This window comes from Pleurodeles waltl, chromosome 1_1 (assembly GCF_031143425.1).
Source record: "Pleurodeles waltl isolate 20211129_DDA chromosome 1_1, aPleWal1.hap1.20221129, whole genome shotgun sequence".
NCBI lineage: Eukaryota > Metazoa > Chordata > Amphibia > Caudata > Salamandridae > Pleurodeles > Pleurodeles waltl.
Window position 1 is genome coordinate 968459316 of NC_090436.1, and position 15322 is coordinate 968474637.

Sequence of the window (15322 nt, forward strand, 5' to 3'; positions counted from 1 at the left end):
TGTGCAAGGATGGCTTTGTTGAAGGGAAGACTGCTTTTGTGCAGGAAGCAACACCTTCTTGCACAAAACAATCTTAAATGGCAGTTTGCTCTTTCTATGTGTACTGCAAAATGCAGCACACATAGAAAGAGCAAATGAAAGCATCTCTCTTTGTTGCATCATGCTAATTCGACCCCTGGGGTGGCATTAGATTTTGGCGCTGCCTCAGGTTTATGAAAGTTCGTAAATCTGGGGGAGCATCAAAATGCAGTGGGTGTTGCTGTGGCATGCCCACAGCAACACCCATTGCACGCCCGTTCCACGCAAAGTGCTGCATGTGAAGGGCCTGTATTTACAAGGTGGCGTTAAGCCACAAAAAGTGGCTTAACGCCACCTTGCAAATACAGTGCAGTGCATAGCGCCACCGGAGAATCACTAAAAAGTGACGCTCTGGTGTCTCTAGGGGGCTCTTAAATATGCCCCTGAGTATTTTAGTTTCTCCTAAGGCGCAGCTTCCCACACTCTTGGCTACGTTAAACGGATTTCTTATGACTGTTGCCTCTCCTGTGCTACAATATCTCCCTGATTTTAACTAAACAGAAAAGTTGGGCACAACTTACATTACAGTGCTCCTGAGATTCCAGAGTCTTCTGGTCCTTGATTCTAGGAGTTCTAGCTAAACTTCACTCGCCTTTCAGTAGAGATCAACATTTGTTTCCAGATCTTCTTTATCCTCAATGCCCATCCCCATTCAAATGTGTGATGGATGCAGACACCCTTTGGTTCAGAATGCTAAGCTGTGTTGGACTGTGCTTTCACTTTGCCACCTTTGATTATTTCTTGGAATTGGTTGAAATTCTTTACATTATCAGATAGGGGCTGCTCCATGTTTATCCTAGTTAAAGGCTTCAGGGAATCCATTATTTTGAGCTCTTGCTCTGGTATACTATGACCAACCATCACGTACACTAATCCAATCAAGTGGTAGTCAGTTATTTTTCTTCTCTGAGAGTCAATCTTGAATGAAAAAGTATCTACAGGCGTGGACTCTGCAGCTCACTGTGCAACCAGCAGTCAAGCTGCACCTCAACATTGAGGCTCAATAAGGCCATAATGCCTCTGGGGTTGCAGGTACTCCTGCTCTTATGGGCCATGGTACAGCACATCAGGTTGGACTTCAAACTTTGGATATGGGCCCTAGATAGATTTTCAAATGGTTGGTCCATGCCTCAATGGCAAAGTATAAGAGTGCAGTTAATGATGGTGCAGCAGGGGTAAAGGCACCAGACTCCATGGGTGTATGGCAGTCTCTTGCTATCAAACAAAGGTTTGGTGAGCCCATTTTCTTTGCTTGTACTAAAGCTCACAGAACTCTGGCTATGTTACAACCACAATGCGCAAAACAATGAAATAGAATGTCACTTCAAGCAAATCCAGTGTTTATGATTAATTCCAGCATTTTACCCATCACATTTCTTTATTTCTTCATGTTGTGAATGATTTCAGCAATGCTAGAAATGCTATTTTGACCAAAAATGCAAGAACTCTAAGGCCCATAATGCCAAGTACCAAAAGAAACTTGAACTGCACTTGCAAGTTATCAGCTGGTTTGTTGGAGCATGCAACATTTTTGAGTATGGATAGGTGAACTGAATACTGTCAGATGTGAGAGACCTTATATTAATTGGTGTGCCTGGGCAGAGATTCCATCTAAAGTATACAAAAATGATTGCAGCTCAGCCAATTGAAGCATTTCAGCCATCACTTTTCTATACTTTAGAATGTTGCCCTAAGTGGGATGGATATGCCCAGATGTGGGTTCCATGCACACTGTCTCACTAGAACCAACCTATACTCAGCAGACAAGCCCATAACATGGGCAGAGCCAGAGCTGGGTTGCTTGTGTTCTGCTTGCATAAAGCTTGGTCCAAGGTGAGGTGGCACGGTGCGCAAAATAATAATGGATTGGGATGCAGCCCGGGTAATTATCAGTGGCCGGGATTAATTCAAGCATTCAATCCAACACTGTTTTGCAATCTTTAGAGTCTATTTAAAGTAGTATGGTGCTGTTTAGAGGGAGAGTAGTTTGGAATGTATGTCGGAACAACGCATGTTGGAACAACGCATGTTGGAACAACGCATGCCTGAACAACGACCACGTTGTTACCACTAATGTCTTTACCACGAATGCCTTAACAACGATTTTTCATTGTAAAGGCATTCCTGGTAAAGGCATTAGTGATAGGCATGCATGGTTCCAGCATGCGTCCCCCCTGGGCCCCCACCCCTAAAAATTACCGCGACCCTCCCTCCCCCTCCCCTAAAACCACACCAACCCCCCACCCTTGCCCCTAAAAGGACCCCAACCCCCCACCCTGCCACTAAAATTACCGCAACCCCCACCCTGCCCCTAAAACCTAAAACAACCCCAACCCCCACCCCATCCCTGAAACCTAAAGTACCCCAACCCCTAAAACCTAAAACCACCCCACCACTAAAACTACCCGAGCCCCCACCCCGCCCCTTAAACCTAAACCCCCCCAACCCCCCACCCCACCCCTAAAATAACCTGACCCCCCCAACCCACCCCTAAAACCACCCCAACCCCACCCCTAAAACCTAAACCCCCTCAATCCCCCCACCCTGCCCCTAAAATTATCCGATCCCCCGAACCCACCCCTAAAACCACCCCTAAAACAACCCCAACCCCCACTCCGTCCCTAAAACCTAAACTACCCCAACCCCCACCCCTAAAACCTAAACCCCCCCTCAACCCCACACCCAGCCCCTAAAATTACCCGGCCCCCCACCCCCTCCCCTAAAACCACACCAACCCCCCACCCTTGCCCCTAAAAGGACCCCAACCCCCCACCCTGCCCCGAAAATTACCGCAACCCCCACCCTGCCCCTAAAACCTAAAACAACCCCAACCCCCACCCCATCCCTGAAACTTAAAGTACCCCAACCCCCACCCCTAAAACCTAAAACCACCCCACCCCTAAAACTACCCGAGCCCCCACCCCGCCCCTAAAACCTAAACCCCCCCCAACCCCCCCACCCCACCCCTAAAATTACCTGACCCCCCAACCCACCCCTAAAACCACCCCAACCCCCACCCCTAAAACCTAAACCCCCTCAATCCCCCCACCCTGCCCCTAAAATTATCCGACCCCCCAACCCACCCCTAAAACCTAAAACCACCCCTAAAACAACCCCAACCCCCACTCCGTCCCTAAAACCTAAACTACCCCAACCCCCACCCCTAAAACCTAAAACCACCTAACACCCGCCCCTAAAACTACCCTGAGCCCCACCCCTAAAACCTAAACCCCCCTCAACCCCACACCCAGCCCCTAAAATTACCCGGCCCCCCAACCCACCCCTAAAACCTAAAACCACCCAACCCCCACCCCTAAAACAACCCCAATACCCGACCCCCCACCCGCCCCTAAAACTAAAAAATACCCCTCCCCAAACCTAAACCGCCCAACCCCACCCCTAAAACTAAAAATACCCCTCCCCCAAACCTAAACCGCCCGACCCCCACCCCAAAACTAAAAATACCTCGACCCCCCACCCGCCCCTAAAACTAAAAATACCCCTCCCCGCCCCTAAACCTAAACTGCCCGACATCCCTCCCCTAAAAATAAAAATACCTTGACCTCCCACCCCGCCCCTAAAACTAAAAATACCCCTCCCCTCCCTCCCCTAAACCACCCCTAAAAGAAAAAATAACCCGACCCCCCTCCCCTAAACCCCCCTGACCCCCCACCCTTGCCCCTAAAACTAAAAATACCCCTCCCCAAACCTAAACTGCCTGACCCCCACCCCTAAAACTAAAAATAAGTCGACCCCCCACCCCACCCGTAAAACGAAAAATATCCCTCCCCGCCCCTAAACCGCCCGACGCCCCCTTCCCTAAAACTAAAAAAACCTCGACCCCCCCACCGCGCCCCTAAAACTAAAAATACCCCGACCCCCCTTCCCCGCCCCTAAACCTAAACCGCCCCTAAAACAAAAAATAACCCTACCCCCCTCCCCTAAACCACCCTGACCCCCAAAACTAAAAATACCCCAACCCCCACCCGCCCCTAAAACTAAAACCGCAACCCCCCACCCCCGCCCCTAAAACTAAAAATACCCCGAACCCCCCAGCCCCTAAAACAGCCCAACTTACCAGACTCATCGTGTTGTCCTCAGCCGACTCCCTTCTTCTGTGCCTTAACCACGCATGTGCGTGGTTCAGCACATGCGTGGTTAAGGCACAAAACAACGAAGTTGCGGTTAACAAAAGCGTTGTTCCGCTTTCGTTGTCCACAACTTCGTTGTTACAGAGTCGTGGTTCAGGGAGTTTCCCGTAGTATGCAGGTTCTCAGAGACCCGAAGATGTGCATCTCATGATTAGACTACCAGAAGACCCACTCTGGAATTGCTTCTGTGCTACTACTGGAAGAGACCATATGTCAGGCCCTGTTTGGGGAACCACAGAGCAGACAGAGGTGATACTGGGCCCCAATCATCGTAGTTGAGGTAACTTTTTACTCTTGTACTGGGGTCTGTCCTGTTACAAGTATGCAAACTGTGCCAAGTACAACTTTTTCTGCATATGACTTTCATGGTAGCGAAGGTGAACAGTCCAAGGCTTCTGAGGGAGATAGTGTGGGGGTGAAAAGCTCAGAACTCTAGATTCAACCAACAGACAAGTTACTACAACACCCAATACTGGTGGCAGACACAGATATTAGGCACAGTGCAGATAATCTCAGTCAGCCCCCTAGGGGACAGATAAAATCACACATTCTTGACTGTTGTATCAGGCAGGCAGCAAATCACAAGGCCAGGATGTACACTTTCTTCAAGCATGCCTCCGATCAGCAGCAACTGGGGGAGCTTCAAGATACTTGTACACCACCCCTACAGTTTGGACGGCAGGCATGGCCTTGTCTATATGGGCCATATGGGTAGCTCTTGAAGGAGGGAAAGCTACAACGATGGCAGACGGATGCATCTGTTTAGAAGGCTGGTCTGGAGGTACATCTCTATGAGTAGTCTCTCTGACTGGAGAGGGGCTCTTTATTGGTCTACCAGTACAGCTCCCCGGGCTGATCAGTCTTCCAATGTTGAGGTGCATTTGTGGCCTCTCAATTCAATCTGGCGTGCAATAGTGAGGTGATGTTTGCTCCTCCTTAAGTTGATCTGGTGTCCAACAGGGGGATGCAGGTGTAGCCTCAATGACCAATCAGAGGCCCAGCAGCGAGCTGCAGCTGTGTCCCATAGTTCATGGATGTTGTGGACAATGGGTAAGGCCTAGCCTGATACGGTCTTTTAGCCAATTGATGGTCAAGAAATGCATTGAAAGACCAGAGGATCCCCTCATGATGTGGACTGATCCTGGTTTTACTCTGTCAGCTATGGTTTTTCCACATCATTTAAACATGCTGGACTTTTCCTTCAGAGTCAGGCACACTCCATCCCTCTGTCACACGTAGGCAGGTTTCTAAGCATCAGGCATATCCTCAGCTCTCTCCAGCAGAAAGTACAGACTTAAGATGATATCCCTTTACCTCTGGGAGACTGTCTATCAGGCAGACACAAAACCTGGGTTACACAGCAATTCCACGAGCATTCTGTAGAGCACTCCCTTTTTTGGTCATGAAGAACATGGATCTGAGTAGGGTGGATCTCCCGGCTCATACTTGAGTCAGGGTAGTTCTCTTTCATGTGTCCTTCTCAGGCTGCTCTCCAAACGCAACCTTTGTTTAAGATTATTTTTGTCACAGCAGGTAGTAGTGGGTCTGTCTCTAAACAGAAGCATCCAACTCATGGGGACAATGAAATGTGAGTTTTTGGAACCTGGCTGCCACGAGCCTTCCTGAAGCAGTAAGCAGAGACACAAAAAAGGGGACTTCCACATCTTGAACAACAAACTGTAGTCCCACATTTTACCTGCACAATCCCCTAAATGGCCATAATCAGGAAGAAATAACCAGCAACACCTTGGAACAGCAGAAGCTTCCACAAGAAAGGTCAGTAGGTCACACTCTCACCATGGCAGATAATGGGTATGTGCAAGTTATAAACCACAAAAAACAATGGGCCAGATTTACAAGGCCATATCGTCACTGGAGCGTCACTTTGAATGATCCTCTGGTGGCACTATGCACCGCTGCGTATTGGCAAGGTGGCGTTAAGTCACTTTTTGTGGCTTAACGCCACCTTGCAAATACGGGCCCTTCACACACAGCACTTTGCTTGGAAGAGGAGTGCAATGCGTGTTGCTGTGGGCGTGCCACAGCAACACTCATTGCATTTTGATGCTGCCCCAGATTTATGAGTTTTTGTAAACCGGAGGCAGCGCCAAAATTTAATGCCACCCCAGGGGTGGCGTTAGCATGGTGCAACAAGAAGAAATGCTTTCATTTCTCCTTGTTTTTGCTCTATGTGTGCTGCATTTTGCAGCACACATAGAAAGAGCAAATTGCCATTAAAGATTGTTTTTGTGCAGGAAGGTGTCCCTTTCTGCACCAAAACCATCTCCTCGGTAACGCAGCCATCCTTTCACCTTCGCGCAAGGGTGGCTGCATTGGCTATAGGCAGCTAATTTAGCATAGGTGCAGGGGGAAACACAGGGGTGCACCATATTCTTGTTAACACGCATATCTCTGCATTTTGAAAATGACAGAGCATGGCACTGCCAAATTTGGTGCAGCGTCACGCTCTGTCAAAGTTAAATAATTAGCTTTTACAAGCTTATTTCACATGGATGTTTTGGGATTTTATATATTTTAGGCTTTCTAAATTTTATTACATTTTTGTGTTAAAAATAGGAACAGGTCAATGTACAGGCAAATACTGTGACATGTTCCTTTAGGAATCATCCATGTAATAATTCAGGATTGTGAATACTGTTGGCCTTGTAAACCTTTGGGCCCATATTTATACTTTTTGAGGCAAACCAGCGCTGGCGCTGGCTTGCGTCAAAAATTTTACCGCCGGCTAACGCCATTCCTATGCACTATGTGGGCACCTTATTTAAGGAATGACGTTAGCCGGCGCTGCGGACTGGTCAGAGTAAAAAAAAATGACTCAAACCAGGCAGCGCCGGCATAGGGGAAAATGGGGTTGTGCGTCAAAAAATGGTGCAAGTCAGGTTTGAGGCAAAAAATTTGCCTCAAACCGGACTTGCACCATTTTTTGACGCACAACCGCTATTGAAATGACTCCTGTCTTAGCAAAGACAGGAGTCATGCCCCCTTGTCCAATGACCATGCCCAGGGTACTTCTGTCCCCTGGGCATGGTCATTGAGCACAGTGGCATGTAGGGGGGGCCCAAATTAGTCCCCCTATGCCACTTAAAAAAACAAATACTTACCTCAACTTACCTGTACTTACCTGGGATGGGTCCCCCCATCCATGGGTGTCCTCCTGGGGTGGGCGAGGCTGGCAGGGGGTGTCCCTGAGGGCAGGGAAGGGCACCTCTGGACTCCTTCCTTGGTCAGAGACCATGGAAGCGAGCCCACAGGTCCCTTAACGCCTGCCCTCACCCAGGCATTAAAAAGCGGTGCACATCAGGCGGTGCGCCGTTTTTTAAGGCCTGCCCTCTCCTGTGCGTCAAAATGACACAGGAGTATAAATAAGGCGCACAGGCCTTAAAGTCATTTTTTGGGTGGGAACACCAGCCTTGCATGTCATTAATGCAAGGCAGTTTCCCGCATCCAAAAAATGACGCACATGGAGGAATTTTGACGTCCGCGGGCTCGGGCGTCAAAGTTTAAATATGGTGCACGGTTTGCGCTGAATGTGTGTCAAACTTTTTGACGCACATTAGGCGCAAACAGAGTATAAATATGCCCCTTGATATTTTCGTTAGGCCTAATACTGGGCTAATACGGACTGCCTACAAGTAAACCTTAATCCAGCTTGACTGGACAGGAGTCACTATGACACTGTGCAAGGCAAACTTATACAATAACGCACGGATTGCAAACTGGTCAGAATAGAGAGTGGAGGTACTGATTCTGCTAAATACATTACCTGCGGGTGTTTGCCAAAGAAAAAATGAGGCATAACATGGCAAACCACTATTTACCACACCAAATTCAGTTGTTTTGCCAGATGATCAGAGCCTGGTACATTTTGCCAGCTGATTTGACTGCGAAATCTGCTTTGTAAAATGCAGGGGCACGCTTATTATCACAACTGGAAAATACTCCTTACTAGGGAAGGAGTATTTACCCCAATGCCTTATTTAACCATAACCCGGAAATGTGATGCCTGCTTAAACTCCTGTTTGGCAGGTGCCGGAATTTAGCACTTACTTCATAATCAGGGCCTGAAAGGGAACTAATTAATGGTGAATGGCTTCTGGAGGTACAGGTGAATTGGTCGAGAGTTTAATACATCCTCCTTCACAAAAAGGATCCGTCATGACTGCTGTGAGTCACTAGACCAATTGTGGAGGATCCACCACCATCTGCGAACTGCACTTAAATGTCAACTGGTCAGAATTGACACACACGATAGAAGCTTCGAACCAATCCCTACTAGCCCAAATGCAGTTCATCACTTTGTAAATATGAGCTACACCACTCCTGGACCAGACCGCAATAGAAAAAAAACGCCCCTATTTGTGCAGCTATTTATAAGCCCGTTTTTGTGCACTTTGCTTACGTATCAGGCCAGTTGCTTCCAAAATGCATTGTAGATATTTTGATATTTGTATAATGACCATTTTAGGGCAGCGCAGACCAGAAAAGTGATGGTCATTTGTATAAATGACCATTTTAGGGCAGCACAGAAAAGTGAGGTTTCCGTTGTGAATCTGCTCCATCTTGTTTTCATCAATTTCATCTTTCTGTTGCCAGTCTTGGGAGGTGTTGATACCTGTAGTTACAATCTGTCCCTAAGTGAGTTGCAGTTAATTCTGGGCACCAAACTGTGCCCTTTTTTACAGCAGTACCAATCTGCTCTGCCAACCTGCTCTAAAACCAGGGCACCGGTAAAGGCTGTCTATATGCACTCTCAATAACACAATTAACATGGTGTGTCTTAAACATGCACACTTTGAAACATACCTTCACCCGTCCACCTTGCTTTATGAGATATCCTTCTTTTGTACCGAGCTGTAGAGAGAAAAAAAATCAATCATGTTAGAGGAAGGCTTCAATTATTTTGTGTCCAAGCATGCTACCTAATTCCCACTAATTATAGCTCGTGTGCCCCTTTTCTAATTGTCTTAAAAATGCTTAAGCATAGGCATGCTTTTGCAAAAATTACAATGCAAAAACTGTCCCTTTTCAAACTGCAGGCAGTGGGACACAAGGGTGGCATGGTGGTTGCTTAACAGATGGTATTGTTCTATGATATTTCCCACAAATTGTTTTGATCTAAACTATGGTTTTCCCTAGTCATAGGTTCAGGGTAAGCAGAGTGCAGCCTGGACACTGGCCGCAACTCAGGGGTCGATTCACAAAAGCATGTAAAAGTACAGGGGTTAATACTATTGGAGTACTCTTTTACATACTCTTACATGCCTTTGTGAACTAGCCCGAAAAATGTCCTGCTTCCTTTTCGACACCGCCCGTTTTATGAGTACTAATCGATTATAAATATTCCTTGAATATTCTTATTTTATTCCCAATTTGGGTGTTTTGGGGGCAAAGTGGCGAAGCCATATAAGAATCCATAAAAGAGTGATGCTGGTGTGCTATTTTACCTATTTCAAAATTCCTTTGTGTCTAGGCCCCTACGTGTTTTTTCGCGCTCCCCGTATGTATGAGACGCCTTTCCAAGAACACCTGTTTTTCACTGCCCAGACGCATGTCCCTCGATTCATTTAATAGCGCCTGTCGCAAATCCCATTTTGAGCAGTAGATATTATTCCCAACAGCAGTTTAAGCAAGGAGATCTATTTATACAGCTGGAGCAAGGACAGATACATGTCAACAATGTCTGTTGTCAACGTAAACTGAAACATTATATCTGGCTGTGTGAGCAGAGAACGTGTATTCTACTCTAAAACAAACCTTGACAAAGAGGCCAAAACACGTATGGTAAAGTAGCGGCCTCGGAGTATTATTAGGAAAATATACATCATGTTCAGCAGCTCGAGATGGTGGCACTGTCTCGCCTCAGCAGGTGCCAGGCATGCAGCTCTCCAAGATATGCCTCGACAATGTTGCACCACACAATGTGTGAAGAGCCCTCCATTTGTAAAATGAGCTTTTTCCGAGTACCCAAGTATACTTCCAAGGGGTAGGTAATATTATCCTTTTAGCCTCTCAATTATGTCGTCACGCTAGGGAACGGCATATTGCTCTCTAGAGCATACGTCCTCCATCTTTCAGAGCACCAAGGGAAGGCTACGCTACTCTACACCTACTACTGTGTGTCACCGCTCCAAGGAGGCAGAATTTTCGCTTAAGAGTGCGTGTCTGGGATTGCAGCAAACGAGGTGAAGGAGATACAACCATCCTGTAAAACTCTGTGTGGCGTTTGACCACCTCATAGAACGGATAGGTTACACCTGTAAACAAACTATTGCAGTGTTTCACCACATGAGGAGTTGGGAATATCACGATTCAGCCTAGTCTCATCTGCCAATGATCCACCATCCTAGAACAATGCTAAATACCACAAAAACATCAAGGGCTAGGTTTACTAAAAAGTGTTGCAGCGTGATGTGCTGTGTTTATTAAAATACGGCACACTCCTGTGTTCCCCCCTGCGCCAACGCTACATTTAGCTGCCAACACAGGTATCCTTGCACCATAGTGCAAGGGTATCTGCGTTGAGGGGACTGATTGTTTATTTGCAGGAAGGTGTTCCTTCCTGCACATAAACAATCTACAATGGCAATTTGGCATTTCTATGTGTGCTGCAAAGTGCAGCACACATAGACGTACCTAATCGTCATTTTTGAACGACTGTTTATGTGCAGGAAGGTACACCTTCCTGCACATAAACAATCATTCATGGCCTTTTGCTCTTTCTATGTATGCTGCATAATGCAGCACACATGGAAAAAGTAAAAAGAGGAGGAATAAAAGTATTCCTCCTCTATGTGCCATGCTAATGCCACTTCTGGGGTGCTGTTAGTTTTTGATGCTGACACAGATTTCAGACTTGTGAATCTGGGGCAGCGTCAAAAGCAATGGATGTTGTGGTGGAATGCCCACAGCAACACCTATTACACGCCCCTCAGTCTCAGAGAACTGTGTCGGAGGGGCCCATATTTACAAGGTGGTATTAAGCCACAAAAAGTGGCTTGACTCCACCCAATAAATGTGGCGCAGTGTACAGGGTCACCGGAGCTCCACAAAAATTGACACTCAGGTGGTGCAAGGGCCTTGTAAATCTGGCCCCTAGTCAACTACAATTACGTCTTTTGGGTTTCCAAGTCAGGACTATACATATTACATTCAGACTTGGTACCTTATCACAATTGGCAGGCGCTGTTTTTGAGTACTGACCACCAGTGACACATGAATGCGCACCAACAGCTTAAAACTCAACACCTCCAAAACATGTTCTCATTGCCAATCGAGTCAAGTACTTTGACATCACTATAGCTTGCCATCCTCTTTGGACCACTTTGCCTGCCATTTTACAAATATGGAAAACCTTGGAATCTGAGATGACCTAAAACTGCAATGGGCCAAAAACCAGCACTGGAGTTGCAGGTCGTAGTGTCAGTGAAGAAAGATATGTTCCATCTATGGACTCATTTCAGTACCTGGACAATCTGCAAAACGGGCTATCTCTACACTGGTGAAAAGATTTCACAAAAGACAGTCAGGCAGATTACTGAAAAACATTGCTAACGTACATTGAGAAAACACCTATCCTAAAGTAATTGTATCCCAAAAGCACAGTTTCTAAGAAAAGAAAAAGTAAACCCAAATACAGAAGAAAGAGTCAACACAGTCCAAAGCCCACTTCAGCCACACTCCATTATTAAAGATCACCATCGACACAGTGATCATTAGGAAAATCAAGCATTTCCAAAACACATTGAATCTAGGATTTGCATTCCTATTTCTCCTCCCACACACTGAGGACATACCCAAAACGCTGATATTCCAACCATGTCTCTAAATGCAACCTCTGATTTTCGTTTTTAATGATATCTTTTATTGCTTTTATAATAGTGCAATAACATACACTCAGTAATGTAATGTTGTTTAGAAAGAAAGAAAACCCCCAACATTGTGTAAATTCCCTCCTCCCCCCATCTTGCACAAGATTCATCTATATCGGATCCTAGTTCTGCAATTCTCGAATTCAAAACATACTTCACAAACGCACAGTGTTCTAGGTTAAAGGTGTAGGTGACTGTTCGGTTTCAGATTCCGAAGTGGTGTTCTCTTCTTCTGATAAGGGGGCATCAGCAGTTCTTAGACTCTCCAGGATCGCATTCCATTGTGTAACATTTTCGATGGGCCTTTGCCCTTGTATAGTTTCTTTCCTCAGCACTGTTCCCTCGGCCTCTGCCGATTTTTCCACTGTGTTTTGCCACCTAGTCACTTGTGGGCCCTTCGCGTTCTTCCAGTGTGAGGTTATCTCTCTTCTAGCCAGAATCAAGGCAAGGTCAATGAACTTGTACGCTATTCTGTGAGCCGAGGGGCGGGCAAAACCTCCCAATACTGCCACTATTGGAGAGGAGGGCAATGTTCTCCCAGTGCAAGAGGAAATTTTCCTAAAGATCACTACCCAGTAGTCTTCCAGCAGAGGACAGCTCCATAACATGTGCAGTAGCCCTGCTGCTGGTTCATTACAACGAGGGCAGCATGAGTTAGTCGCACCATACATTTTAGTTATCATTAGAGGAGTTAGGTAGGCTCTGTGGTATATGTACAAATTTATTAATTTAAATCTTGCGTTTCTCGAACACTGTGTATATATGGGAGGTTATCCAGGTCCATTGTTCGTCGTCAATGATAGTCTCCAGCTCTGTCTGCCACTTGGTTTTAAGCTTGTTTAGGGGTAGACATGTGCTGTTCAGCAGGGATTTATAAATACCTGAAATCACTCCTTTTTGTTGCCCAATTGAGCATATAAGGTTGCAACCCTCATGAGTAGATGGTTCTAGTGTGCCCGCTCTCCATTTTTTATTAATAGCTCTAGTTATTGCACTATGAAGGAGGAACATTCCTGGTGGAAGGGCAAACTGTTCTTGTAATTCTGCGTAGGTACATAGTCTCCCATTACTGAACAGGTCGCCCAATTTTGTAATATTATATGCCTTTAGTTTAGCTATGCCTATTATTATATGGTTTCCCATGAAGTGTGCCAGGCATGTTATGGGGGCCTCAGGTGCGTATGGTGTCGCAGTGCGGGGGCGCTTTAGGTACTGCTCCCAGCAATGTCTGGTTGGTTCCCACTCCATAGGAAGAGGCAGTTTCTGCCTTTTGGGGTTCAGTAAGATGCCCAGGATTTGTGATAGTGGGCCGTTCAGCGGAATCTGCAAGTTTTTAGGCATTGGGGGTTCTGTAATTAATTTTGCCAACCATTGGAATTGGCCTGCCCAGTAGTAGATCTCGAGGTCTGGGGCTGCCATGCCCCCCTCAGTGGTAGGTCTCTGGAGAGTGTGCAACGCTATTCTATGTCTACTCGTTCCCCAAATAAAGCTCGTGACCATGGATTCTATGTTTTTTAATACAATTTTTGAAATTAAAATTGGAATAGTAGAAAAATAGTAGAGCAGTCTGAGCAAAACTATCATTTTAAGCAGGGCGACGCTCCCAGAGACTGTCAGAGGGAGTGTCTTCCAGAACTGCATACTTGCCCGGATCCCTCTAAGTGTTCTATGTATGTTCCCCTCCAACAGGTCTTCTGTGGTGTGGTATATATTAACTCCTAAATATTTAAATGTATGCGGGGTCCAAGGCAGTCCTCTGGTATCTGTGTGTTCTTTGGTATTTTTAATTGCTGGGAAGATAGAGGATTTTTTCCAATTAATGCGGAGACCGGATGTTACTCCGTATGTTTCTAACATATCCATTGCTCCAGGTAGCCCCACTTCCAAGTTTTCAAGAAAAATTAGCATGATGTCTGCGTAAAGAGCAATATGATGTGTCCAGTGATTAATCAAAATACCCTCATAGAAGCCTCTGGTTCTGGCCATTTGAGCTAGTGGTTCTACTGCTATCGCGAAAAGAAGAGGTGATCGAGGACAGCCCTGTCTGGTGCCTCTAACTATGGGAAAAGGGTCAGATACATTACGACCCGTTCGTACTCGTGCTGTGGGATTGGTATATAGAAGTTTCGTCCAACGGACGAAGCCTTCTCCGAGTCCCATCTGTAGCATTACCTGTTCCAAATAGTCCCACCTCAAGCTATCAAAGGCTTTTTTGATGTCCACTGATATGATTGCTGCATGTGGTGTAGCTAGTGGTATGTTGTGAAGGATTGAGAGTAGGCATCTAATATTTTGTGCAGTGCTACGTGAGGGAATAAAGCCGGATTGATCTCGATGGATCAGTGAGGTCATATAGGGTAGTAGCCTATCAGCTAACACTCTGCTAAGTATTTTGTAATCAAGGTTGAGCATGGATAATGGGCGGTACGATCGGACATCGTTGGGGGGGGTTTATCGGGTTTCAATAATGGAATCATTATGGCCTCAGAGGTCGACCGAGGTAAATTATTATTATTCCATGCTTCTGCGTACAGTATACAGAGTTGAGGAGCTAGTAAGTCCTGGAAACTAAGATAAAACTCTACTGGGAGTCCGTCCGCTCCCGGTACTTTGCCCCTCGCCATGCCTTGAATTGCTGATTTGATTTCTGCAATTGAAATAGGTTTCGCCAGTGTCTCGCATTCCTCGGCTCCCAACTTAGGAAGTGCGAGGGCTTCCAACTCCCGCAACTGCGTCTCAGTTATTTTATCAACAGGGGGTGCATACAATGCTGAATAATAGTTAAGGAAGCTTGTGTTTATCTCCCTTTGTCCGTAAACATTATTACCTGGGGTGTCTTCAATCTCCACCACAACCGTTTGTTGTGTATGGGGACTGGCGAGCCAGGCTAAAAGGGCACCCGACTTATCCCCCTCCGCATGCTGCCTGCTCAAATAGTGCTTATAATCAAAGCAAGACAGTCTAATATTCGCCTCAGTTATCTTATTTCTAGTTTCGATTAGTAAAGGGGACAGGTTGTGTAGGGTGATTACGCTCGAGATCTATAAGGGTGTCTTCAAGCTGCCTGAGTTCTATTTCTAAAACTTTCCGGACTCCCATATTTTCACTAATGCATTGACCCCTAGTGACTACTTTGAACGTTTCCCATTCAGTGGATCTGGAGGAGGCAGTTCCTGCATTTTGTTTGAAGAAGTCTTCAATGTT

At 46.2% G+C, this 15322-nt stretch overlaps 1 protein-coding gene across 2 annotated transcripts in view; it reads right to left on the bottom strand.

Annotated features, from left to right (window-relative positions):
• DAPP1 (dual adaptor of phosphotyrosine and 3-phosphoinositides 1) overlaps positions 1-15322 on the bottom strand; it is a 198299-nt gene that overhangs the window by 37513 nt on the left and 145464 nt on the right. For both annotated transcript variants that reach the window (XM_069230233.1, XM_069230234.1), the window contains one exon: positions 9054-9101. In XM_069230233.1, the coding sequence (XP_069086334.1) occupies positions 9054-9101 (48 nt within the window). The remainder of the gene's footprint in view (positions 1-9053; positions 9102-15322) is intronic.